General features: G+C 48.3%; 3 protein-coding genes across 3 annotated transcripts; 1 reads left to right on the top strand and 2 right to left on the bottom strand.

Moving 5' to 3' along the window:
• Nucleotides 1-65: 65 nt before the first annotated feature.
• nup205 (nucleoporin 205) lies at nt 66-15,404 on the bottom strand. The gene is made up of 37 exons (XM_010883292.4): nt 15,300-15,404; nt 14,038-14,180; nt 13,758-13,929; nt 13,535-13,679; nt 13,104-13,263; nt 12,784-13,012; nt 12,304-12,644; nt 12,053-12,169; nt 11,695-11,832; nt 11,453-11,603; nt 11,098-11,300; nt 10,772-10,954; nt 10,625-10,675; nt 10,276-10,485; nt 9,893-10,130; nt 9,510-9,699; nt 9,097-9,299; nt 8,796-8,960; nt 8,169-8,408; nt 7,398-7,547; nt 6,987-7,058; nt 6,679-6,836; nt 6,504-6,584; nt 6,141-6,332; nt 5,226-5,532; nt 4,988-5,136; nt 4,568-4,759; nt 4,303-4,424; nt 3,925-4,190; nt 3,702-3,772; nt 3,229-3,357; nt 2,981-3,104; nt 2,213-2,379; nt 1,997-2,126; nt 1,206-1,334; nt 896-951; nt 66-599 (listed from the first exon to the last, which is right to left on the bottom strand). Exons 1-37 carry the CDS (start codon nt 15,325-15,327, stop codon nt 447-449), a joined length of 5,955 nt encoding a protein of 1,984 aa, XP_010881594.2. The 5' UTR covers nt 15,328-15,404; the 3' UTR covers nt 66-446.
• Nucleotides 15,405-15,802: 398 nt separating this feature from the next.
• Nucleotides 15,803-20,160, top strand: agk (acylglycerol kinase). Its single transcript, XM_010883290.4, has 14 exons — nt 15,803-16,043; nt 16,257-16,296; nt 16,403-16,482; nt 16,621-16,696; nt 16,791-16,916; nt 17,041-17,135; nt 17,242-17,311; nt 17,434-17,513; nt 17,658-17,715; nt 17,817-17,964; nt 18,592-18,689; nt 18,776-18,846; nt 18,970-19,054; nt 19,178-20,160. The coding sequence occupies exons 1-14, from the start codon at nt 15,934-15,936 to the stop codon at nt 19,310-19,312; spliced, it is 1,272 nt and encodes a 423-aa protein (XP_010881592.2). The 5' UTR covers nt 15,803-15,933; the 3' UTR covers nt 19,313-20,160.
• A 116-nt stretch (nt 20,161-20,276) lies between these two features.
• On the bottom strand, nt 20,277-26,393 carry dennd11 (DENN domain containing 11). Its single transcript, XM_010883289.4, has 9 exons — nt 25,845-26,393; nt 25,134-25,233; nt 24,818-24,976; nt 23,803-23,959; nt 23,447-23,585; nt 23,206-23,337; nt 22,841-22,991; nt 22,692-22,760; nt 20,277-22,613 (listed from the first exon to the last, which is right to left on the bottom strand). The coding sequence occupies exons 1-9, from the start codon at nt 26,173-26,175 to the stop codon at nt 22,418-22,420; spliced, it is 1,434 nt and encodes a 477-aa protein (XP_010881591.1). The 5' UTR covers nt 26,176-26,393; the 3' UTR covers nt 20,277-22,417.
• Nucleotides 26,394-26,425: the final 32 nt, after the last annotated feature.

Genomic DNA, 26,425 nt, shown 5'->3' on the forward strand with positions numbered 1-26,425 from the left:
AACAAGACGTTCCAAAAAGTCCAGCAACAACACAGACAAAAAAACTATAAATCATTGCCAAATCATTTCATTTTAGAAAAGTATGATTTAATTTCACAATAGAAAAAATTTCTCAACAACAAAAACAATGATCAAGCCAAAAGTCTGAAGAATCATTTCATTAGTGCATCTGCACAATTTAGAAATCTAATCTTGGTCTATACATCAAACTTTACAAGATCAAACTGAGATAGAGCCTTAGTGACGGTACGAGCTGTAACTGGTGCCTGACTCTGGGGAGGAGGATACAAGAGGCCAGCAAAGCAGACTGGAGTCAATAGAGGCAGTTGAGTCAGCATTAGAGCACTTCAGATCTTGGTTCTGTACACCTCGGGCTGGTTCTCCGGTGGCCGTGGTTCTGAAAGAACTAGGTTGTGTGTGTGCGCGTGTATAGGCGTTTGACGGTTTCAGCTCTTGGGCTGGCGGAGCAGGCCTCGGATCCTGCGTACAAGCGCCTGGATGAACGTGTATCGGGAACGGACCTGGCTGTATAGCCCCTCAACCTCCAACAGCTTCCTCTGCAGAGGCTCTCCGAAGCCCGCCCCCATGTCACTCAGCAGCTGGACACAAAACACAGCACAGTAGGTCAGTCTTCAAAAACCATCTGCCACTCTTCAGGTTAAAACAAACCCAGCAACACACAAAGGCACTGTCCCTGGTACAACGTTGTTTTCAGGCCGGTGCTGTCAACCACGTGACAGAGACAATGATAAAGGTTGGAGGTTTAGATCCAAATCCTGCGGCTCTGGATCCTTTATAGAGGGACTGTAACACCTTAAGGTGTAAACATCTACAAAACCCTTTTTTCACCACATTGTTATGTCTAGTCCAGTCAGCGCATGATCAAATAACTCACCTGCTCCAAGTCTTGCTGGCTGACTCTGGACAGACCCAGGGCACGTCCAAACGAGTCTAGGGAAACACAGGAGAATAACACCAGTAAAAAGGGATGCGATCAAAACATCCAGGGAAAAGGGATGCGATTAACACAACCAGGTAAAAGGCTACTCATCATTTCTCAAGATATTATGCATTTTCACTGATTCTGGGAGGTAAAAAAAATATATATATACATTTTATTGAAAACATAAAAACACATTCCTGAAAAATCTGCCATCCAAGGGAGCGACGTAAACATACAGCCCAGAGGCTGGGTGGAGCCTCACCGTCTGTCAGGCGTGGTCTGTAGGCACTGGCTCCAGGCAGCAAGGAGTCCTTGGGGTCAGTGGGGGTGCAGTACAGGAGGTAGTACTCCAGGTGGCGCCATAGCACAAACAGGCAGGTCTCAATCACATCTATGGTTGAGTTAGGTCAAGGCATTTCTTAATACATTTTCCGTTCGCATGAGGCAATCATGAACTCAAAACCTTTTACCTCAGTCTCTCTACCTAGCCCAGGGTTTCCCCAATCTTACTGGCACCAAAGCCCCGTTCTGACATCAAAATGTTACGCAAACAACAACAACGGCTCACTTTCTTTTTTGCCTAGAGCTATGACAGTTCACTAACATTAGGTTTAAGAGTCTATTGTAAAACGTTCAAATCTAAAGGAATTGAGGTTTGAAATGCTTCAAGACCAGGCAATCATTGTGCATGATCGTCTGTGTAGAAAAGCTATTATCATTGACCCAGTCAGATTTATGGCCAGGTTCTTACCACTCTTACCAAGGGTGTTCATCAATGAAAATATCTGGAATAAGATATTTTGAAGCCTAAACTTAAAAAGCCATATTTGTAGAAAGAAAAAAACACTTTAATACAATCACATTCTGCAGCTACCAGAAGTTTCATGAGTAACTCCGATTATATAAACCAAGTACGCTTCTCTCTCTTCAAGTCTCTCTCACACAATCTTTAAATCAAGCCGCCTTCCTGTAGCACAGGAAACACCCCCACAGCAGTGTGGGCGAAATGGGTCTGAATCAGGTTCAGTCAGCTTTAACTGAGTGTCAGGATACAGGAGCAGAGGGCCAGTAACTTGGCTCTGTTATTGATCAGCTGGACCAGGCGCCTCTTAGCCAGGAGGCTCCTCTGGACCGACGAGATCTTCTCTACTCCTCCAGTACCAGAGACCAGGGCTGCACACAGCTACACAAGGACGAAGGAGGTTTAAGGCTGACGTGTGGGTGTGTGCGGGCGCTGCGCTGTCACCTCTGAACAGGGGTGCGTGTTACCTCTTTGAGCTCCTCTGGAGGCAGCTGCTCCAGACTCTGTAGCTTGCCCAGGGCTTGCCTGTGACTCTGATGGTAGCGTAAGAAGTCTGCAGCACTGTTCTTGAGCAGGAACAGAACCAGGCCCAGGCCAGGCACACGAGAGTATGGGGCTGAGGGGAGGGCCAGGTCTGAGAGCGGAGAGCAGAGGTGTTTAGTCACACCAGCAGGGGACATTCATGGGGAGCATGAAAACAGAAATCTCAAACCTTGTTCCTGGGCTTTTTGTTCAGACCTTTATCATGTACAGATGATTGTTATAGTTAACAGGTGGATAGGCCTGACTTAGGGTAGGATTAATAACCTATAGCAGGTGGATAAGCCTGACTTAGGGTTAGATTAATAACCTATAGCAGGTGGATAAGCCTGACTTAGGGTTAGATTAATAACCTATAGCAGGTGGATAAGCCTGACTTAGGGTTAGATTAATAACCTATAGCAGGTGGATAAGCCTGACTTAGGGTTAGATTAATAACCTATAGCAGGTGGATAAGCCTGACTTAGGGTTAGATTAATAACCTATAGCAGGTGGATAAGCCTGATTTAGGGTTAGATTAATAACCTATAGCAGGTGGATAAGCCTGACTTAGGGTTAGATTAATAACCTATAGCAGGTGGATAAGCCTGACTATGGTTTAGATTAGGGGGGGGGGGGTAGATTAATAACCTATAATAGAGTAGCTCTCCAGTAACTTGGTTGGAGTTAAAAACCGCCCGGGTGAAGATTCTGACCTGTGCGTCCATCTCTGCTGGCTGGTTCGCTGACGGATGGGCTGAAGAGACAGATGCTGAACTGGGCCTGGGCTGAGCTCTGTAGCAGCAGGGTCTGACAGTACTCCATGATGTTTGCACACACCTGGGGACAACAGCCGTCAGACCCAAGGCATCCTCTTAGCCTGGTTTCACATGTCAGTGTGCCATCATGCCAAGGCCAACCAGCACAAACCGAACAGGCTACGTCTTTCATTTCGGCAACTAACCTGTTGCATGGCCACCTCCATCTCTTCCCGACGTTCGGCCGGGTCTCCCGGGGCGGCGATCTCTGCCTGTTTCAGCAGGCGCTCTCGTTCGCTCCCCGCCAGGCGGCTCAGCAGAGACAGACACTGACGCTAGAGGAGATAGCATTAGCCACCACGGCCTGGAAACACCATCCTATCAGGACTAATGTCCATCCATGCCCTGCCACTGATGCCGGGACTCACATGGCAGAGGTAGTCACCACCGTGACAGTATCAACCTGAAATCAGGGTGTCACCATGGTGACAGTATCAACCTGAAATCAGGGTGTCACCATGGTGACAGTATCAACCTGAAATCAAGGTGTCAGTACAGTGACAGTATCAACCTGAAATCAGGGTGTCAGTACAGTGACAGTATCAACCTGAAATCAGGGCGTCACCACGGTGACAGTATCAACCTGAAATCAGGGCGTCACCACGGTGACAGTGCCTACCTGAAATCTGCTGATGTGACCCTGGAACTCCAGTAGAACTGCACTGTTTACATCCTGTCCCTCAAGAGCTCCTGAAACACACAAAGTGACATCAGTATAACCAAGACTATAAAAGCTAATCCAGACACCAGGTAAGATCTTTGGAGGGGGAATGGGAGGACTGGAGGGGGGGGGTGACGCGGGAGGACCAGGGGGAGGACTGGAGGGGGTAACACAGGCGTACCTGGTAGGGCTGTCCTGCTGATGATGCCGGTGAGCAGAGAGAGCTCCTGCAGGGGCCCCTTGCTGAGCTCCGGACAGCGCAGCAGACCCTGGATGGTGTCGGCGTGGACAATGAGCCACTGCAGAACCTGGGCGGCTCCCTGCTGATGGTGTGTGGTGGTGGAGGTGAGGATGACCTGGAACAACCTGAGAGCAGGCAGCAGGATCTGTCTGTAACGGTCCTGAGGGCTGGGGATGAAGCCAGACGGATCCCTCTGACCAAACATCCTAGGGACACACACAGACAGATACCACAACTCATTTCATTGTTTACCACTTGGGGGGGGGGGGGGGGGGGGGGCAGGATGGAGTTGCCCCCTTCACTTGGTTCCCTCCTCACCTGTGGGAGTCACTGTCGGGCACCATGTCAAACACCTGACACTCCACCAGCTGAGCCACCAGGCCACAGCGCAGCAGCTCCACAGCCCCCTGGCTGGTCTTAGCCACCCGCATCAACAGGGCCTGGCACACAAACGACAACGGATTAGAGTACACGTGTGTGTGTGTGTGTGTTCCTCCTCCAGCACCACATGGCCAGAGGCACTGACACATTTAACAGAAGGGGAACAGGCCCAGTTTTGGGGTGTGGGGGCTCGCACGCTCACCATCTTGCTCTCGTAGATGTACAGAGGTTTGAGCAGGGGGGGCTGGGGGCTGAGCATGGTCTGCAGGGCCGCGTCATCCTGCCTCAGGCTCTCCACCAGCACACGCAGGTAGCCACTGTTGCACACATACAGCAGCCACTGGGACTGGCGGTCGATGGACAGGACGCGGTCCAGCACGGCTAGGGCCAGCATCTGTCAGGCACAGGCGGGGCACAAGGGGGCGGGGTCAGGCGGGGCACATTCGGCACAAGACGAATTAACGTCGGGCCGACAGAACAGTACGCACACAGGTCAGGTCAGACGACCGGACGGGAAGAAAGAGTGAGTCGGTCGGGAGAGCGAGGTCAGCGAGGGGGGGGGGGGGGTGTCTGAGAGACAGAAACCGGGGACGTACCAGGCTCACCGGCGGTCTGTTCTTACCCTGCCGATGTCGTGGCCGTCACAGGCGTCTCTACACACCACCTCCATGAGGGCGGTGCCGTAGCTCTCAATGATGGACAGGTTCTCCCTCTGCAGCTTGGAGAACCCATCTTCCGGAGCGGTCAGGCGCTCCCACATAGACTTTCCGGCTGGGTTAACAAACAATGAGCAGGGTAAAGTTACTACATACTCGGGCCTCGGGTCAGACGGACCTGGGAGTTCTGCACATGGGCCATACCTTGCTGCAGTGTATCAGGTTCCTCGGGTTTCTGGGCGATCTGCAGGTAGTAGAGCAGAGAGCCATAAAGGTGCGCCCGGAGACGCTGGAAACCGCCCCCGGTACACAGGATGAAGTCCAGCAGCTTCCTCAGGATCAGGTGCAGAGCAGAGTTAGCGATGGAGGCAAAGCCCGACGACGCGCCTGCCTCTGGCCCTGCCCCCTGCTGCTGCTCGGACAGCACCGATTGGCTGAGGTGGGCGGTGAGGGTGAACACCGCTCCGGCCACGATGGGCATCAGCTCCCCTGCCGCGTCCTCGGACAGCACCTGAGGAGAGACAGGAGAAATGAGACCGGGGAGCTGAACTAAAGCTTCGTCCTTGGTTCCTACAGTCAGGGAGTTTTTCTTTATCACTGTACTTCAACACGTTATCGATTGCTTTTCAGGCTGGGTAACTCTGCGACCACTTTGTGAAAACTGCTTATGTAGAAAGTGCTTTAGAAAATGTTATTGATTTACTGACACAGACAGACAGAGCCACAGACAGACAGACAGACAGAGCCACAGACAGACAGACAGAGCCACAGACAGACAGACAGACAGAGCCACAGACAGACAGACAGACAGAGACAGACAGAGCCACAGACAGACAGACAGACACAGACAGACAGAGCCACAGACAGACAGAGACACAGACAGACAGAGACACAGACAGAGACACAGACAGACAGAGACACAGACAGACAGAGACACAGACAGACAGAGACAGACACAGACACAGACAGACACAGACACAGACAGACAGAGACACAGACAGACAGAGACACAGACAGACAGAGACACAGACAGACAGAGACACAGACAGACAGAGACACAGACAGACAGAGACACAGACAGACAGAGACACAGACAGACAGAGACACAGACAGACAGACCTTATCGTGAAGGTCCAGCAGCAGGTCTCTGATGATGAGCTGCCGATCGTCAGCAGGAATGAGGTCTGCAGGGCAGGCAGTGAGCAGGGTCTCCACCAGGCCCCTCCATGACTGCAGCGCGTGACGCTTCGCACTTAGGCTCCGGCGAACGCGGTTCCTCTCTACCACCTGCTGCAGGATGGAGTTCACCTCCTGAGGAGTCATATTCAAAAGGCACCAAACAGAAGAACACTGAATCAAAACGAGAACCTTCCCAAGAACAAATAGTTCAGTTTAGTGGTTTGAGGAATGCTCCCATGACAACCCAGGGGAACATGTTGTAAGGAAAATATAAGTAATTGGAATTCTAACGTCAACACTGACCTCAAACAAAAGTGGCCTCTGACCAATGGCTGCCATCCCCTGGAGGGCATTGACCTCTGCCACCAGGACTCGATGCAGCAACTGTGGGGAGAAAAAGTCCATGGTAGCCCACAAACGGAAAATCAAAACCCTAGAAAACCAAGTGTCAGTCATTCAACCTGGAACTGAAGCCCACCTTAACGTTGCAGACTGTGTGACCATGCTCGTTGACATGCTCGCAGTTGGCAATGACCTGCTCGATCTGTGTCCGCTCAAAGAAGTCCAGCTGGAGCAGTTCGGGCACATCCTGGCTGAAGTCGATGGCATCCAGCACACTGAGCAGCTTCCTACGCACTGAACACATCACAAAGGGATGAAGGATGAGTGCGTAAAACGACACGGTGCAATCCTAAACCAGAGAGGTACTTGTCTTCGAACCACTCGTAATATATGGAGGGGAAGAACCAACACTGGAGATGGTTCTTGTTATGAACTTGATCTCACCTTTGGAGACCGTGTCAAAGTGCAGGAATCCACTCACAGATCTGCTTTCCTCCTCCATGCCGGTCTCCCCATCTGGTTAATACAGACACACGTCACCTTAAAGCATATGCATTGTTGCTTGAATACCATTTCAATCATATGACAAAACCTCCAATCCATTTATCAGATTTATCAATTTTAGAGGACATTATTGTTGGGTTAATTAAGCCAGTTTGTAAGTACATTTTGATAATCGGGACCATTCTTTTTGACCAAAGAATTCAGTATTTCTGACCAAATCCCATAACTCATAAAAGGTCGCACCCATGTGACCAGTTAAATAGAAAATGGCTGCAAAATACAATAATTTTGTCACAGTCCAGAGCCCCAGTGTGTGTGTGTGTGTGTGTGTGTGTGTGTGTGTTTCATTACCGGTGTGCTGTGTGTGAGGCTGGTCATCCAGCAGCAGATTGAGGAGGCGCTGGGTGTGTGAGCGCTGGCGGTTGAGTGATGTCACTCGGAGCTCGATGGCGGCTGTCTTCATGAGCCAAGACATCTGAGACAGAGCAGAGATCTGGTCACCTGGAAGAGCAGGGGCAGGGCCACGGGTTGGAAGGGGAGGGCCACGGGTTGGAAGGGGAGGGCCACGGGTTGGAAGGGGAGGGCCACGGGTTGGAAGGGGAGGGCCACGGGTTGGAAGGGGAGGGCCACGGGTTGGAAGGGGAGGGCCACGGGTTGGAAGGGGAGGGCCACGGGTTGGAAGGGGAGGGCCACGGGTTGGAAGGGGAGGGCCACGGGTTGGAAGGGGAGGGCCACGGGTTGGAAGGGGAGGGCCACGGGTTGGAAGGGGAGGGCCACGGGTTGGAAGGGGAGGGCCACGGGTTGGAAGGGGAGGGCCACGGGTTGGAAGGGGAGGGCCACGGGTTGGAAGGGGAGGGCCACGGGTTGGAAGGGGAGGGACACGGGTTGGAAGGGGAGGGACACGGGTTGGAAGGGGAGGGACACGGGTTGGAGAAAATAAACATGCTAATTAGTCCCTCTCTCGCAAAACATTACGGAAGATTACAGTTGTAAAAGCGGTGCAAATAAAAAGCCTGGCATTAGGGACTCATAGAGGGTTTCAGCAATACAACTTCCGCCTGCGTGTTTTCAGATGAAGCAGAGGGCAGCGCCAGGCTAGTGAGACCCCAGTGAAAAACTTACCAGGCAAGATGAAAGGCAGGTGCTGCAGGTGAGAGAACAGGAAGTCCTGGCTGGTCCTCAGGTAGCGCATGGTGGGGCCTGACGTCTCGGAGCATGCGCACAGCTGGTAGATCACCTGGTAACAGAGCTCAGCCAAGTGCGGCGCCTGGCGAGTGAGAACCGGGCCAGAGCGCCGCTCACTGCCTCTCTGCAGCAGGCTCAGGATGGCATGCAGGCAGCTCCGCGGGCACCCGAGCACACCTGGCACACAGAACACCATTCCTTAACGCCAACAGGCAAACTAACCAATAACCAGACCCACCATATCAGGCACAATTTGGGCACCACGTTAGTTATTTATGTAACAGTTCATGACAGGGAGAATAACAAATCTCTGTGGAACCACCCAAAAAAACAGCCAACAACGCACAAGCTAAAGGTAGCAGTTTTGAAAGTCACACACACACACACACAAAAAATAAAGAAATCACTGGGTAAAAATTCTCAGCATAGACTGTTCTCAGTACAACCTGAACAACTGTCTACTTTGTTTTCAAAATGCTAAGCTAGCGGCGCCCTGACTTGAACAACCAGAACTACCTAATGGACACAAGGCAGCACGCTAAAGAAACAGGAGCGGGTGCTGACCAGCATCCTGCAGATTGGTGGAGGACACAGGCTTCTTGACTTCATAGCCCAGCAGGTAAAGGGCCAGGTTGGGGGGCTTCAGCTCCAGGGAGGTGATCAGGAGGTTCAGGATGTGGATCTGCGTCTCGTGGCGCACCCTGGCCTCCTTCTTGGCCGGATCAGAATCTAAGCGGCAGGGAACAGAGCTGACGGTGAGTGAACAGATCGCTGAGAGCCACTGACTCAATGGGCAGGTCGGAGTCTGGGACGTGTAGGGCAGGACTCTCCCTCTCAGAGACAAACTCTTCTGGTCATGACTCACCGTCTCCCTTCTCCAAGCCCTCCTCTGCCCCCTCGTTGTCCAGGCACTCCACGAAGCCAGCCATCAGCTTGTCACTCACAGCCTGGTCGTGGGTGAAGTCACCCACCAGCCGGTTCTGGATGTTCGGGTAGCGGGAAATGTGGCGCAGGATCTTAGCGCTCTGGAAGGCCGCCTCAGGATTGGAGCTGCTGTGGTACAGGTACCTGTCAGGGAACACGTGAAGGTTGAGCTTCAGTCTGGTTCACAGGCTTTGGGTCGCGCACCCAAAACCACGTGTGCTTTTCTAGACTGGACAGGGAATTCTGCCACGTGTTCATTTGACAGGTACATCACAGTGCAGCGAAAAGGCTTCTCTGCACACACACACACACACGCGCACACACACACACACACACACAGTTGAGGTTAACAACCTGGCAATGCTGACGATATGGTCGGCCCGGCGGCTCTGGGCGCTGACCCCCTGCAGGAGCTGCTCCAATGGGGAGACTATGAGCGAGGCCTGGCTCTCCCTCAGCAGATCCATGAACGCCACCTCCTTCTGCAGGGCCAGGTCCAGCAGACACAGGCAGTGAAGCACGGCAGACTCCAACTGCTTCTTACCTGTGAGTCACACACAGACACACACGCGTCATCTCGAGACACAGGAAACGGGAGCACCGAACTCTCGACTCACTCCTAAATCCGCCGAACGCTCGCCTCCTCACACAACGCTAACGGGGACGCTAACCGTTTCAACAGACAACCACAGACGCGGCAGACGGCTATGGCACAGCTTGCGTGCGTAGGCACTGACCAGGAAAGGTGGCGTAGGTGTCCAGCTGGTGCACGCCCTCCCCCAGTAGGCTGAGACAGAGAGTCAGGGTGGGTGAGTCGTTGAGCAGGTGGAACATGAGGCTGTGGCCGGGGGGCTTGTGGGCCAGAACCTGCTCCCCAAGCAGCTCCACCGTCTCCTGGACAAAGTCTGAGGGCTGGGGCTCATAGTCCCGCAGAAGCTTGTGGAAGACCTCCAGAACAGCATCCGCCACCTCCCACTAGGAGCCAGGGCAGAGAGGGGCGAGGAGTGAGTACAAACAACCAGCTAGCGTGGCAAAATGCCACTGGCCGGGTGCGTTCCACCAAAGGAGCGGGGCGTCCCCGGGTATCATCCAGTGCCACCAGACGTAGAGAACACGTTACCTTCTCGGCAGCACGGCGATAGGCTCTGGTGGGGAAGGGAAGGAAGACGGCGTCGCGCAGGAAGATCAGGTAGGGCTCAAACCCTGGCGCACGGAGCCCCGCCCCCAGGTTGACGGGCAGCGCGCTCTCAATCAACGTGCTGATGAGCTGACAGAAGGCTCTGGTCAGTGGGTACTCTTCACAGCTCGACTCGATCTCGTTCAGCTCCACCTGAGAGGGGTCACAGAGCAAGACGTGGGAGGGGTCACAGAGACGTGGGAGGGGTCACATTCTGAGACCGGTGGGTACAAGCAAAATGTACACGGTCTCGAATACCAAGACACAAGGAAAGTGATTAAGACAATCTTACCTCAATCCCAGCAACTTGCTTCTGTCCTGGAGCCCGCACGGTCTGAAGAATCTGGAGAAGAGAAAAGAACATCAGCACAGGTCAAACCCGATCAGACCGAATCAGACGGAAGAGACACGGGCTTCGAAAGCATCCCCCCTGGCCTACCTGGGTGTACTCCAGTGACTGCCAGAGGGAGGCGGCGATCTCCGGGGACTTCCCGAAGGCGGCCAGGCAGAGCAGGAGCTCCCCCTTGAGGACAGGCTGCACACTGCACTGCAGCAGGCCCAACATCACCACGACAGGTGTCCACTGAGGGTGCTCACAAAGGGCCAGGCGGGCGTTCTCACTCTGAAACCGCGCCAGAGGAGACGTCACGACGGGTAAACGGGGAGAGCCTTTAAACCGGCTTCGCTTCCGTCACGCCGGATATTTGAACACGCCTCATTCATTAGCCATCGGTCTAGAACATTCTTCACACAACCACTTCCTACCCAGGTGATGATAGTGCAGAGCAGCTGCAGGAAAGAGGTCAGGCCGTCCAACTCCCGCTGAGTGATGCCCCTTATAGGCGGGAGGCGGTACTGCGTGGCGTCCGTGTTGGGCAGATCCCGACGCAGGTTCTCGTGGTACAACATGAGGGAGTGGAAGAAGTGCTCCCAGGACACAGGGCTGCCCGTCACCTGCACATTCTCCCCTGGGCAAAGACGACATGAACACCATCAGGGGACAACGCACCGAAGCTTGGGGAACGCCTTTATCGATGAGCCGAATAAAGGCCTTGTGTGTTTAAATGCCCGCAGGGCCTGACAGGTGAGCGCGCACGCGTGTGTGTGCGCGTGTAGTTACCGTGTGGGGCCCCGTTGGTCTTGAGCAGACTGAAGCAGTAGTGGGCACACTGGGGGCCGTTGGCGAGGCCCTTCAGCATGCGCAGGTAGGGGATGTACAGAGTGGGGGGCAGCAGGTCCCCCGTCTGACGCACAAACTTGGACAGCACAACCTGTGACCCGGCACACAGGTTGGTTTAAAGGGTGCCGACATGTTGAGGACATTCTGACCGTCGAACGTTCTGATCAAAGCCATAATGTCACCTGTTTGTGTGGGGGCCTCTGCATCGCCATGCCCAGGTAAGAACCCTGGAGGGAGTTCTGCTGCAGGGACTCAGTAGGGCACCAGAACTCCAGGGCCAGTTCCAGCCCAAACGGGTCCTTGCTGTAGAACTCTCCAATCTACAAACGCACAAAAACAGGTCAGCCACAAATAGTTAGGCTCTGTGAAGGCTTCTCTGTGGAAGCAACCATCATGCATGCTGCTATTTATGTCACAGTGCAGCACGATTCAACGTAAGTTGCCTGTAAAGGACTAGGCCGTGCCATAGGGCCTGGGACTGGGAAATCCCACGTGAGACACCAGGGACAGTGACTGTTCGGTCAGGTAATGAAGGCTGACCAGGATCATGAGGTGGTCCAGGTCTTTCCTCAGGGAGGATGGGAGCTCGCTGCCCATCTGCAGAGACATGTGGACCAGTCTGGCATCCTCGTCGGCACGGTTACGCATTTGCTTTACCTGCAAAACAACACACACACACGCACACGCACACACACACACACAGACCATGCAATCATAAAGTTGCACGTACTCCCAAAACGACATAATCACATACGCCTGAAAAAATCCTGTAATATTGAAACACGCCAAACCTTCATGGGCATGAGTGCCAGAAAGTCAGTGATGAGGGAATGGAGGCGGCGGGTGTAGAACTCATCATGGCTGAAGCCCTCACATCCCAGCATGCCCTCTGTCATGAACAGGAAGACACCGCCTAGCAGGGCCTGATCGGCCAGCGCCTCGTCTGTCTCTGTGAACTCCACTAGGGCCAAGCCTTGGGGCAGCTGAGAGAGGGCCCGCAGAGCCAGAGACCAGGCCAGGCGACATACAGCCTGCAGCCCAGGCAGCTTCCAGGGGCCCCCCTCCACCAGGCGACTGTGCACCGAAGACACGTACTGCTTCTCGGTCAGCAGGGGCAAGGCCTGCAGCAGATCTTACACACACACAAACACACAAGTCATTCATGAAAACGGTCTATGTTTTGCTATAGTAGTTAGCGGTGTCATGTGTTGAGCAGAAGTGTATGCAGCGGAGGGTGGAAACAAAGGCCAAACACACCGCAGTCCACTCACCTTCTCGGTCTTCGGTTCCTTGCTCCAAGAAGCTGACATCCAGACAGTAGAGCAGTGCCATGACTAGAGCCAGGTTCACACTGTCCAATGAGCCGTCAGCTTCTGCTGTCACCGTTTCCAAGTGGCCAATAAGGGCTAGGGTGTCGTCCTTACTGAGCGGTGATTGGCAGGTCCATGCAAACAGGCTATCGGCCAGTGCTTGTCGGGTCTCTTTGATGAGATCGGATACCTGGCAGAGAAAGACCATGCGGTTACGCGACAGAGGAAAGACAAATGGCAATCTGGATGAGCACACGTCTCCGAGAAGGACTTGTTCTCACCTCCTTCCGGTGCTTCTCATTGCCCAGGCCTCGCTCTTTCTGCAGGCGCTCAAACTCCCGCGTCACACTGATCTCTGACACTAGCGTCAGTATGCGTTTGGTCAGGCCTTGGCCCATCAGCTCATCGGTGAAGCCTGTGGTGAGCGCCACCAGCTCCGCACTGGCGGGTGAACAAATAAAGACCATGGATCAAAACAACACGCCTGCTACTTAACGAAAACAAAGGTTACATACATACCATCCGAATGACTGTAGCTCCAGCTTAGATATCAGTGACAGCGGTCTAAACACACAAGCTAATAATACTGCTAAGTTAATGGTTATCTAGAAATAACCAAATTATTTCAAGATTCTTTTTTTGATGAGTCCAACCAAATCATTTGCGGGTTCCACCAGGGGAAGATGTTAGTCTGGAGCCCTGTAGGTCATACCTTAATTCCAAAGTGAAGGTTTTGCCGTGACGCGACTGGATTAGCGAGCGCAGGGAATTAGCCACGCATAGCTTCCCATCCCAGTACAGGAGCACCGCAACCAGCCCTCGACTCAGACCCAGGAAGTGGGGCTGCTGGTTCTCACCTGTATAAAATATTTTTTTAGACAGAACATCTAGCCAGTGTTTATGTTCAAGGTGGTCATCACTGCAGTATGTGTCACCTGCCAGCAGCAGCTCCAGCGCAGCCAGCTCGCCGATGTCAAAGAGGTCACTCAGGATGAAGGCCTCATTGAGCAGCTGCTCAGGAAGTAGACGCGCCCCCTGCTGGCCCTGGATGGCAATGCCCTCTGTGCTGGCTTTGCGCACTTTTTCCCTCTGCTCTGCACTCTTTGGCTAAAAAAAAAAACAAAGAAACCACATCATGTAAATCACCTTGAATAAGACCCCAGACTGCATATTAATGACAACTCTTCTGAATGCTAGGTGTAGCCTGTGTCTCACTGGATTTTTGAAGAGCGAGAGGAAATTGGGCTTGTGTTTCTTGAGTTGTAGGTCCAGGAGGTGGACACTCTCCGGTTGCCTTCTCCACACAGCACCCTCCACTGTGTCCCATAGCTCCTTCAGCGGGCCCCACAGGCTGGCTCCTAACAGGGGAAGACAAGTAAAGACAATCCATTAGTACCTCACATCTAGCCTGTACAATGAGCACTTCACCGCAAGGCCAACCAGCAGTGAAGTTAAAGAATAAACGATTGCAAAACAGACTAATCAAATGGAAAGTTTAATAAAACTGCTTTACAAAAGGTTTCTACGAAACTAAATTGTGCTGTCAGAAATCATTTCTCGCAAAGGGTTACTGTAAAACCAGTTGCAGAACTTGTATTTAGATAATGGCGATAAACAACTGGGTGTTGTACTTTCTTAGGCATTGCTGCTACCGTGGGCAATGTTCTGAACACATAACGCATCATAACTACCGTGAAGTTGCTAGCCAACATTAATGAAAATCTGACCATTTTGGGATAATGAAGCACCCAACTCCACTGAAAATAGCCAAAAGTATCTAGATCCATACACTTTTGAATAAACATTAACCTGTATTGTGAGTAGACCTGACTTAATAATAACAAGAAATGCCAAATGTAATGTTGATATGAAATATCGGCATTATATCCCACTCCTTGTTTGAACCAAAATCAAATCTAGTCATTTTGGTGTATCATCTAACGTTAGCAAACTACTAAGTGAACTAAACTAGCTAATCCGATTCAGGAAACTAACAGTAACATGAATGATCATATTGTTTACCTCCTAGTTACATGGCTAACAGCTAGTTAGTAAGCACATGACATTTTCACATTCGTTTCTAGTACTAGTAGTCAGCTAAGTTCTTGGAACCAGGAGGACCACTTAGGTACATTTGTATTTACTGACTTCATAAAGTGTTTGCTTGGTATGAATACTTTTACTTAGTCATGTTGCCCCATATCTTACATGAAACTACAACCCATGTTACTAGCTAGCAACATAGGTACCGTACCATGCGATATATTGACTGTAACGTTTGTTAACGCGTTAGCTGCGTACTTAGCTTAGGCTAGCGATGCCTTCGATCTGAAATTGACACACATGTAATCTGACCGTGATCTATACAATTAAAATGTACGTTGGTCTTGTAAAATAAACTGTTATTTTGAACTAATGGTAAATAACAATTAAAAAAACTTCTCACCGCCCTATTACGAGAAAATTAAAGCGCATACCTGAATTTACCGCCATCTGGGCCGCCATGTTAATCTCAAATTTTGGGCATTTGACCCTAAAGCCTCCTGATTTAGTGCCAGTATAGAAATACAATATTTGTAATTTGAAGATAATCGTTTTATTCCATATACCATCTGTTCACCAGGAAAAGCATTATTCGGTGTATTATGTCAATATCGAAACAGTGAAAATGAGGGGCAAATATCAAAAATACAGTTTTGCACACCTCTTCAGGCGAGGTCTTTTGGTTTGAACCCCAGCTGGTGCATGGGACATGTAGTCAATTACAAACGGTGCGGTTCGAATTATGAATACAAATTGGCTATAAACTATTGTATATTAGATTATATGACATCGTATAACATTTAAAAGTTATAATCATAGTGTTATATTTGAAACATGTTAATACTAGCATTAGAAGCATTTTTGGGGTCCTTTGGATATTGTCAACATACCATGATAAAGCGGAACCAATAATTACACCTTTTGTTTGACACGACCTGTAAAATAGCTACACCCATGTGTCACACGCGAATTAGAAGGTATGACCGCTATGGGAGGATTTATTTTACGGCACAAATCGTGATGTTAATAATGTTTTGAAGAGGAACATTTGATGGTTTTGATAAGGTCATGGCTCGGGTTGTGAAAGTGTTTGTGACTCTGCGGAATCATTGGAAGAAGTCCACTGTTGCTGCACTTGCGCTTTCATACGGTGGCAACTGGCTGTATGGTAAACACTGGTGTGTAAGGGCTTTCTTCAGAATTACCTATAACATTATCTGTTAAATGAAGTAAAGCATCATTAAGCACAATTATCGGTACCCATTGTGAAGTAATCTACCATCTAGGTCTTAGCGTGCGGTTCTTTGGATTTCAATCTAACGACATTAAATAACATGGGGACGTATTTTAATCAGTTGTATACTCTCTGTCAATGCACTTTTTTCCCCCAGTGATAATCTGCTGCGAAGAGAAGCTTGTCTGGCGGCAAGGGTGAGATGGATTATCCTGTACAACTACATGCCTGCGTTCGAGGCTTCTGTGGACGTCGTTGTACTGCATTCCTCTATAATTCAAAATAATCTATCCCCAATTTCAGCAATTTGGACGTCAGCAGATAGCACCCCAGGAGCAACCGAAGAAAGCCACTGTCATTTTAAATCCAGCAGCTTGCAGTGGGTAAGACATAGCCATCACATTGTATTCCCTAATGTCAACCAAATAGAGACATGGTCCTTTTTGCAACACAGGTGATCGTAGTGCGTCTGTCTTTGCCTTACCACCCATGTCACTTCTTGCCCTTCTCTCTGATCATAGGAAAGCCAACAACTTATTTGAGAAGAATGCTGCCCCTATATTACACCTTGCTGGTGTCGAGGTGACACTAGTAAAGGTAGGCAATCTGGTTTCCCCTTGACATCTAAGGTGAAGCCTTCCCGGTCTAATATCTACATGGTGTAATACTGTACACGTCTTCCCTCCTACAGACAGATTACGAAGGCCAGGCAAAGAAGTTGATGGAGCTGATGGAGCAAACAGACATGCTGATTGTGGCTGGAGGAGATGGCACTCTGCAGGAGGTCATCACTGGCATGCTGCGCAGGGCTGATCAGGTAAGCTGTGTGGCACAAACTGTTGAATTCCCCTTGTGTTCCTAATTGTATTTTTGTAATGTTGCGTAATGCCCTCTAAGCTTAGCTGTCTATACCCTGTCCTGTGTGTGTTTCTCCAACTCAGGATTCATTTAGTAAAACCCCCATAGGATTCATCCCACTGGGGTCCCACAATTCCCTGAGTGAGAGCCTACACATCCTTAGTGACAATCAGGTGAAGTAAGTATCTACCTGTAACATGTCATACTTTCTCAGACGTAGTCCATACAAATATACTATTGTTTCTGTAATTCAAATTGGGGGTCTTATCTTTTATTTTTTTTAGACACATCACCTCAGCAACTCTGTCTATTCTTCAAGGAGAAACGGTACCTCTCGATGTACTGCAGATCCAGGTGAGTCCAGGCTTCAGTAACACCTGATGATGAACAGTGTACGTTTTAGACATCTGTGTCAGAACTGAACCTGACTTGTGTCATGTGATTGTGGTAATGGATTAATGTTATTATGTGTCCAGGGAGAAAAAGAGCAGCCAGTGTTTGCCCTGATGGGTCTGCAGTGGGGGGCCTTCAGAGATGTGACTACCACCATCAAAAAGTAAGAACAGTTTGACTTACTAGTTATGTTTCAGAGCTTATGGCAAATACGTTTTCCCAGTATTCCACCATTTTGTAAAGAAACCTAACATTTTATAAATGTCTTTGTTGGTGGGATTAAATGTTTTTAAATATATACATATAGGTATTGGTACCTTGGCCCATTGAAGACAAAAGCTGCTCATTGGTTCAGCACGTTACGGGTAAACAATCTTGATTTCATGTCAGTGTCCACACACCTCTGTTGATCCTTAATGCGCTTTTGTCATACAGTCTCTTACTATCTGTCCCCCCCCCCCCCCAGGAGTGGCCCCAGGTTCGCAAGGCCTCTGTGTCCTGCCTGGCACCCACTCCTCGCCCCCCTGATACGCCTGAACAGAAGACTCAGCGTCCCAACCTGTTGTACCGCATCGTCCACAGACTGAAGAATTACTGGTATCCACCAGTTCCAGGTATCTTTCTTTAGCTCAGTTGAGCCCATGTGTTTGGCCAGGTGTTTTTGTCCAAGCAGGAAGTTTAGTCCACAGTTTATGCACCTGATACATGGGCTCCGCAAAGCTGCAGAAGGGTTCACACAGCATGGAGAGTAAAATGTTTAGCTCTTTGGTTTGCCTGCCTTGTCACTGCTATTGTGACCTTCATGCTAAAAATGCTTAATAACCCAGTGCGAGGCCCATTGTGAATTCAAGTGGGTTTCTTTGTCAGTTGAATATGAAATATTTAGCTGCAAAGTGGGAGTTATATGCTGCCAATTTCTTTACTAAGATAGCTAAGTGGTTAACATCATAGTTAGCTCAATATCTGGCTTAGATTCTTTTAAACTTGCTAAATCTTAGGAACATCAGTTTAGATCAATGCATTGCAAAGCAACTCACAAGTTCCTCTGAACGCACAGCAGCAACCAAAATGTAGTGTTGCGGACCGCTCCACTGACAACTTTATTATTTTTTGATGCTTTTGGTGCCTTAGTGTTCGTCAGCCCAAAGAAAACACTACACTTGATTATTTATCCTAGAAATGTAAGAGTGCATCTTTCAGTTAACAACACCTGAATGGCTTTGGATTTGTTTTTTGCGTAGAGCCTCCCAAAGTGGAGGAGCCAGAGAAGTGGGAAGAGAGGATGCTGTCTACTTTGGAGCTGTCCATCCACACCCAGAACAAAAACCCTGTCCAGAAAGTTAGTAAACCTAACCGTTACCTAAAGCATGGCCGCTACTAAACCCACAGCCAGGATATGAAGTGTCTATTCCCTTGTTCTCTCAGCGAATCAACGACTCCCTTGTTGTCTGTGCGGAGCCAGACTCCTTCACTGTGGGAGAATTCATTACTGCTGGGTGAGGAACTATAAACACACTCTCATGTTGCTGCTGTATTAGCCGAGTAAAAGAAACCAAAGGTTGCTGCTCTTGTCCTAAAGCGGGTGTGTGTCAAGGCTGTTGCACTTGTCTTTGTTGCAGAGAGAAGAAAGTTCAGGATTCCACCGCATTCTCAAACAAATCTCTGAAGCTTGAGGCGAGTGCATGTCGACTCAGTCTTCCCGAGGTGAGACTCTCCTCAGCTGAACGTAGTTCCTAGCATCTGTATGTGACATCCTGCCATTGGGTGAAACCATCTTGGTAGGTGCACAAGCCGTGACGCCTGTGCGTGGTTATGTCCCCCCCACAGGAAGGTGCCGGCTTCTACAACATCGATAATGAGGAGTATGAGGCGGTGCCAGTGGAGGTGAGGCTGTTGCCACGGAAACTGCGCTTCTTCTGCAGTGCGGAACGCAAACAGCAGCTCCTGACACAGGTTCTGTGAGGGACACCGCAGTGGCACCACGAAGGAGGCTGAGGCGCTGAGAGGCCAGCACCTATACAATATAGCTTCGGTTTACATTGGGAGTATGTCTGTCTGACATGACAATGAGCAGTCGTAAACACAGAGCTGGACCAATGTAAAACTGTCCACAGTGAAGTCTTGTTGATACAGTACATTAAAATGGGGATGTTTGCACAATTATGGCAGGTGACAGGACCGTGTATTCTGTGGCTGTTTCCATGACAATTAGCTTGTATCAGCAGGTTTGTTGTTGATAACTGACTGGTTTACTGCTGAATATTCTCAAAATTGTCTCTTTGTTAAGCTAAACTTAAGAATCTTATAAAATCATAGTGTGGTCTGTCACATTTTAATAACAATTAGAATGTACAGTATCCCATCGTGCGTGTATATATAGTCACCTCAAGTTTTTGGAGCTCTTGATAAAGGTGAAGCAAAAAAGGCTTTGTGTTGCCAAACTTGATCTTGTCAACAACTTGATCTTACTGCAAGTCAATGCCTGAAGCAAAGATCGAAATCCACAAATAAAGAATTGACCACCAAATCAACATTGTGCAATTGCTGTCTCAGTCTGGGCTAAAATTCTTTGAAGATGGCAGCCCATAATCAGAGACTGTAGAATCTCAGGGGTCTGGAGAGATTCTGGAGGACTGGTCTAAGTTCCACTCAATGTGTACTTTGTCATTATAAAACATATAGGAAATGGTTCAGTGTCATTATCATTGCAAGGGGAAGGTGCCCAAGGTATTGAAAACAATGGTTGTGTTTAGACTTGATCCCCATTAATAAAGTACAATATATTCCACATGTGGGACAATTATATCTGATTACCTGTGTTCTGTACAGTCTTTTCTGCTGATGTTAATGGTGTAACTATGGAGGTGAATTTACAGTGGCATGAGAATCACTTCTTTGGCAAATCTGTATTACAAATACAATCCAACGGAAAACAAGAAATGTTTTAATATTTAACAATGGCAGTATGTTAGAGTAATGCCAATCTCTTGAAAAGACGAGTGGCTCATGCAATCAAGTTACACTGTATTCATCACCGAAGACTCCATGTTTTACAGTAGTGCATGTTCTGGATGTAGCTTTGTAGCTAGCTCTGGTTCTTACTGAGTATAGGTTCAAAGCAATAGGAGTTAGTAAAGTGCTGAAGTAATACAGATTTTGCTTTCTATTGACATTCAGTGGGGTGACATACTGTACAAAAATTAACATCAGCCAATGCTGGTACAGGAGATTAGTTTCCACAAAAGGCATTTGGTACAGTTCTGTCTGTGTTGTGTACATTCTCTACTACGTTAACACGATACACCTGAAAAACAAACAGCTGCATTCCCAGGATGTGCTTAAAAGTACAGGGAGGGACCTGTGAAAACAAACAGCAGGTCAAAGGGGCTATATCATGGCTATGACGAACCAAATATTGAATCAAACATCAGTAATGGCATGAACTGTACAGTAGTTGGATGCTGTTAACATTTAAAAACAAACCCTCAATCCCGCCTCCAGTTTAGTAACACTAAATCTGTGGTCTGAGTAGAGTGCCGGCACCAAAGATGGACAACTAGAGAAGTCTTATTGCCTACTTTGGGACAGAGCTGTCCCTAGTCAGGACTCAGTGAATAGTGTCACTATTGCAGGTACATGCTGACCAGTCTGTCTTCATTGAGAATCATTGAGCGCAAATCTATTAGGTGACAGCTTCATCCATTGATTTCAGAATAGCTCAAATCAGATAATGATCTAAAAACCCAAACCAATCTGAAAATATATGAAGTAAATATTTTCTCTTTTTCTTCCCCTCACAGTGTTTAGTAAATAAGACTACATCTGCCCGAACATATAATGTCTGTGTGCCCAGGTGAGGTAATGCCTTGGTTAACCCCAAGCATGACATCACCAGAGAACTAAGAATACAAAGCAGTCTTTGTTACAGCGACACTCAAAGAACTCAGCTTGCGGCTGACAAGTTCTAACAGAAAAAGGTTTTATCTGCACTCTCAGCAACACCCATGGATTTCGTTCAATCCGCAACATTGCTCTTTCATAAATCGTCATTAGACTTTAAATCAAGAACAGCACACAAAAAGCCTCTCTCCTTGAAGAGCTGCTGCTGGCTGAGACAGAAACAGTTAGTTCTCTAACAGGTCTGTTACACATGATTTCCTCTGATCACAGATCATTATACTACTAAATCAAAACATAAGTTCATCCATAATCATTTAGCCATCTAAAAACAATCCAGAGATTGAGTAGCAAATGCAGCATTTGTGAAACATCATAAAATAACATTAGTTCGCCAGGTTCACAGTTGTAAACAACAAATTATGGAACTCTACAAAATATTATACAAGACATATCCAGACATCACCATAAACATGTGAAAAACATACAAGTAAATGGACTCACCACTTAAATGTCAGCATTGGATTAGGTCAAGTTCTAGTTTCGAATTAAATGCTACCAGTTAACAACTATTCCCTTATCAATCTAAACTCCATAATACATACCTCTTTCTGTGAGGGAATTAAACATTTTCCCTTTAAAGTTGGGATTTGCTGAGAAAGAAAAAAAAAAACAGTCTTCCTGTTAATGTGACCAACTTTCTTGATTATTGAAACTGACATAGAATTCCATGGAGTTAAGAAAGGCATCAAGTAGAGAACAATCCACAGTGAATACTAGATTTGTGGTGCCGTTGGTTCATGTCTGCAGTGTGACAGTATTGGGAGCCATAAACTGAGACACACAGAATAAAGGTTCCACTTGAACTTACTAGACCTCGTGACCCAAGCAGTGATCCAAATGCGAAGTGAACAGATGCAGAGAAGAACAAGACAAGTGGTTTGTTAAATTTGAAATGTACTTCAGCCAGGCAACACTGCAGGGAAACAGACGGTGTCTCGTCGATCGCTGTGGCCCAATTGACCAGTTGTGTGATCAGTAAGTTAATACTGGCCCAAGTCAGCTTTATCCTGGAGCCATGGCAAGAGACCATGAGAGAGATGGGCTGGAGGCAACTGGAGTAAAAGGGAGGCAGTGTTTTCGGGTTGACCTGAAAAAGCCACACGTGGCTCAGCGGCAGCAGGGATTATCGACAACCAGCATGGCATCAACGTTGTAGACCTCCATCAGATCCACCAAGAAGGCGCGGTCTGCCTGGGGATCCAGGCCCATTGCCCTCATATGGTCTTCTGTCAGCGTGGGGTCCTCACTCCCTGCCACCTCTGATAGAGTCTGGAAGATACGGTTATTCTGCTCCATGAAAAACCTAGAGAGGAAAACGGCAGACATTAAGATCTGATCATTCCAAAAGGGGGTTTGTTACTGTAATCATCATCACACTCACAGAATGAAGAGGTCTTCCTCATTTGATGTGCAGTCTCCGTCCACCTCCTGAGTGTAAAGTAGCATTTGCCTGTAAAGACCAAACAGAAAACATGGTCATCATCTAATATTTTCTTCAGAATTGCTGACAAGTTATCCCTGTCTGTATACCTCTGTTCACTGAGTTTCCTGTACTTGTCCCGGTCCGCCCCATTCAGCCGGAGTAGTGACTGCAGACTGTCTCGGTGTGTCTTCACATTCTGATTATCCACATACACGTCATATAGCTCCTTCTTCTCCGCGAATATCTTTTCTGTGGTACCTAAACACACACACACACACAAAAATGGGATTCCCCTAACCATAACTCTTTAACCCCAAACACCTAACCTTAACCCCTAACTCTAACCTGAATGTTAACTGCTAGTCTAAACCTATCCCCTGAGCCTGGAATAACATTTTCCTCATTTGGTCCTGACAGGTACAGTAAAAGAAGGCCACAGGCAGTTCAGATACAGCTACAGGTCAACACTCACAGGCCACATATGACATCTCGGTCGCCAGGACAGCAATATCTGCCACATTGATGTAGAAAAAGGGGCGGAACTCAGGCACAGATACGCCAACACCAGGTATAGACACGTTGGCCAGACAACAACAGCAGTACACTGTGAGGAAGAGAACAGTTTGAAAAACAGCATTACTTCTGTAATAACAGCTGAAAACTAAACGGGTTAGGTTTCAGGGGGTGTGCGCGTTTGAGCCGTTTCCGCGCACCTCTGTAGCACACCACACCAACGGGCGGAGGAGAGAAAATAAGGATCCGTTTTCGGAGCAGGGCAAACTTCCACAGCACCATGATCTGCTCCCCAAAGAAGCGGATGAACTGGGACATGCAGCCCGCTGGGTGGGTGATCTGGAGAGAGAGAGAGAGAGAGCGGACCGTCAGGCTGTCTGACCAAGACACGCTGTGTCCCCTCACCGTGGAACAAAAACTAAATCGCATCTTTCACTGGCATAAAAAAGTCAGAGTTCCATGCACGCATCTCAAGTCATGACTTGAAAACGCACAAATGTAGTTAAACACATCGCCAACATAAGTCCAGCCTGTTGCAGGTGACCGGAGGGCTGACCTTCATCTCTGGATGCATGCATCGGTTGATCGCTGGAAACCAGCCACTGGTTGGACAAGCAGGGACCGCACCAGTCCCAGCTGGGGCCAGCACAGCTTTCTTATCCTCATAGAAGGCTTCCAGAGGAGAGTATGAGCCAGGGCACTGCAACTGGTGTCTGCATGGAGACAGACAATTTAGGAGAATAAACTATACACTTGACCCAAAGACAGCATGGTTTGACTAAATCTGTGTTAGTCCCAGGGAAATCTGAGTGATGTTGTTCTTCTAATGGATCCGCATACCAATATTTGTGCTATATCTAGGCAAGCTGAGCTGCATTAGCATATATCAAACCAATGAGATGGATGTGTCACTTTATGCATATTCAATAAGATGAAATAAGCCTCTTAAGATGTTCAAGCACAAAGAACTAGTAATCTAGGGTGTTTGGTTCTCTCCTATTATAAGATGCATGTACACTCCCCCAATACTTTATTTGGATAATAAAGCAACAACATAATCTTTGACTCTATATTCCATAATTCTCGATTTCATATGGGGCTAATACACATTTTATTTAAGGAAATGTATTACAGGTTATTAAAGCATAGTTCCAGTATCAATACAGAAAAAACACAAATGATTTATGTATTTAAGTATAGACCCAAATTGAACAGCATATTCACTGTCCAAACATACCTAGAAGGAAATACAAAGACTGCATAAAAATGGCTTCTAGTGACAGTGGTGGTACTGACTCATGTCTAATGTTTAATAGATGAGAACTGAAAATACAGATGGAGGACAAGAGGAAGAAAATCAGGAGAGATCTCTGATAAACCTGAATTGATAGACCATGAGTGCAACAGTGATAAACAGAAAAAATGACATTCCGACAGTCAGTGTGCAACAGACAGAATGACAGACAAACAACGAGGCAGAATGACAGACACACACACACAACAGACACTGACAGACAGAATGTGAGAACAACAGAAACAAGACAATGAGAGAGACAGCCAGCAGTACTTACCTGACCTGGTTCTCAAGGAAGTGCATGTAGCGATACAGAAGTGTGTAAGATGGACACAGGATACCCACAGACTTCATGCGTGCTCCTCTTTCCAATTCACTCTCAACAGGCATGTTTGCAAAACACGCCAGCCCAAAGTAGCAGCCTTTTCGGAAATATCTGGGGGGGGGGGAGAAAAAAGCCACAAATTAACGTAGTGAATGTAAATATTACCCAAAATGCACCGGTGTTCTTCCCATTAATCCGACCCAGTCCCGTAGCATCACGGCCCACCGCCAGTCACACAGTTAATTCAGGTTAGGTAATGCAGTCTTACATGAAGTCATTGGCGATTCTGTGTGAGCCACTCGCCATTGACTTGAATTCCACTCCATCAAGATTCACGTCAGGCGGAAGGCACCATTCCACCATGTTACCTGCCATCAACAAACACTTAAACATCACCTTCCACATATCCATGCCTGACCTTCCACATTCTACCCCATTTGCTGCAACGAGAAAACCAAACTATTTTCTTTCTTTTTTGGTAACAAAGAAATTACGATCACTGTAGGCCAGTGTTTCCCAGTCCTGGTCCTTGGGAGCCCAAAGGGGTGCATGTGTTTTTTGTTTCTGCCCCAGCACTCACACACCTGTTTCAAATGTTGCCCAACCACTTACACAACTGATTGAAGTAAAACAACCTATCATCCAGTCTTTAATTTGAATCAGGTGCATGAGCGCTTGGGCAACAACAAAAATGTATACCCTTTTGGGTCCAGAGGACGAGGATTGGGAAACACTGCTGTAGGCTACTGGCAGTAATCAGTGTTATCACATTTTAATGGTAAAAAAACCAAAACAATACAATTAATCTGTTGCAACAACTGCCTTGGGTCTCTTCCTATTGAGTCATTTGAACAGCGTGGATTTGCAGACCTGGGAAGTAAAAGTGCAGTAGGCATTTCTTGCAACGTCATCCTTTACTTAGAGCAGTTCCACGGCTTCAGTCAGACCCCCACTGTACTGTATCATTGGTCTTGCTCACCTGATCTTGTGTCAAAGGTTACCACAAACACAGACACTATTTGGTCTCTTTCCTCCCATCCCACACGTTCTTTTAGAGATATTCCAGGGTCGGCATGGATGGGACTGGGAACATCCCATGGGCCAGGGTAATCAAGGCGAGGGCTCCCGTTCACGCTCGGCACAGCTGTTACAACTGCTGGACTCCCACAGCTGATGGTAGACGCGGTGCTGCCCAAAGGACGGCGACCTGGCGGACTCGAATCCGTACCATTTTCTTTTGCCTGGCTAAGTTTAGTTGGTGGAATCTCCTCCCAGTCGAGCAGCGGAGCGCGATCCGACTGCTCGACCATAGTGCTTCCTAGATGGAAGTAAACAACCCGAAACTAACAAGAAAATAAATTGAAATTGATAAAGACAGTATACCGCTTCAACAGACCATTGCTAATGTTTTTTTACTCCTCCCGGATTCTTCCTATTTGTAACCGTGTCACATCCGCAGATAAAGAGTCTCCTGCTCCAGTGGCCAGCGCAGTGTTTTGGTAATGTCAAACACTTCCGCTCACGTGGGTTTGTTCAGGTGGCCTATTTTACACGTTCGTG

The sequence above is a fragment of the Esox lucius genome, chromosome 19, assembly GCF_011004845.1.
Source record: "Esox lucius isolate fEsoLuc1 chromosome 19, fEsoLuc1.pri, whole genome shotgun sequence".
In the NCBI taxonomy this organism is placed as follows: domain Eukaryota; kingdom Metazoa; phylum Chordata; class Actinopteri; order Esociformes; family Esocidae; genus Esox; species Esox lucius.

Excerpts from the sequence above, each read along its gene's own strand:
- nup205 (XM_010883292.4), bottom strand. The coding sequence starts at position 15,327 with ATGGCGGCCCAGATGGCGGTAAATTCAG. Across the intron at positions 8,409-8,795 it reads CACCAATCTGCAGGATGCTG|GTGTGCTCGGGTGCCCGCGG; the intron begins GTCAGCACCCGC and ends TCTGTGTGCCAG. Across the intron at positions 1,335-1,996 it reads GTTACTGGCCCTCTGCTCCT|ATGTGATTGAGACCTGCCTG; the intron begins GTATCCTGACAC and ends ACTCAACCATAG.
- agk (XM_010883290.4), top strand. The coding sequence starts at position 15,934 with ATGGCTCGGGTTGTGAAAGTGTTTGTGACTCTGCGGAATCATTGGAAG. Across the intron at positions 16,044-16,256 it reads TGGCTGTATGGTAAACACTG|TGATAATCTGCTGCGAAGAG; the intron begins GTGTGTAAGGGC and ends TTTTTCCCCCAG. Across the intron at positions 19,055-19,177 it reads GTCGACTCAGTCTTCCCGAG|GAAGGTGCCGGCTTCTACAA; the intron begins GTGAGACTCTCC and ends TCCCCCCCACAG.
- dennd11 (XM_010883289.4), bottom strand. The coding sequence starts at position 26,175 with ATGGTCGAGCAGTCGGATCGCGCTCCGCTGCTCGACTGGGAGGAGATT. Across the intron at positions 24,977-25,133 it reads AGAATCGCCAATGACTTCAT|ATATTTCCGAAAAGGCTGCT; the intron begins GTAAGACTGCAT and ends CCCCCCCCCCAG. Across the intron at positions 22,761-22,840 it reads AGGAAACTCAGTGAACAGAG|GCAAATGCTACTTTACACTC; the intron begins GTATACAGACAG and ends TGGTCTTTACAG.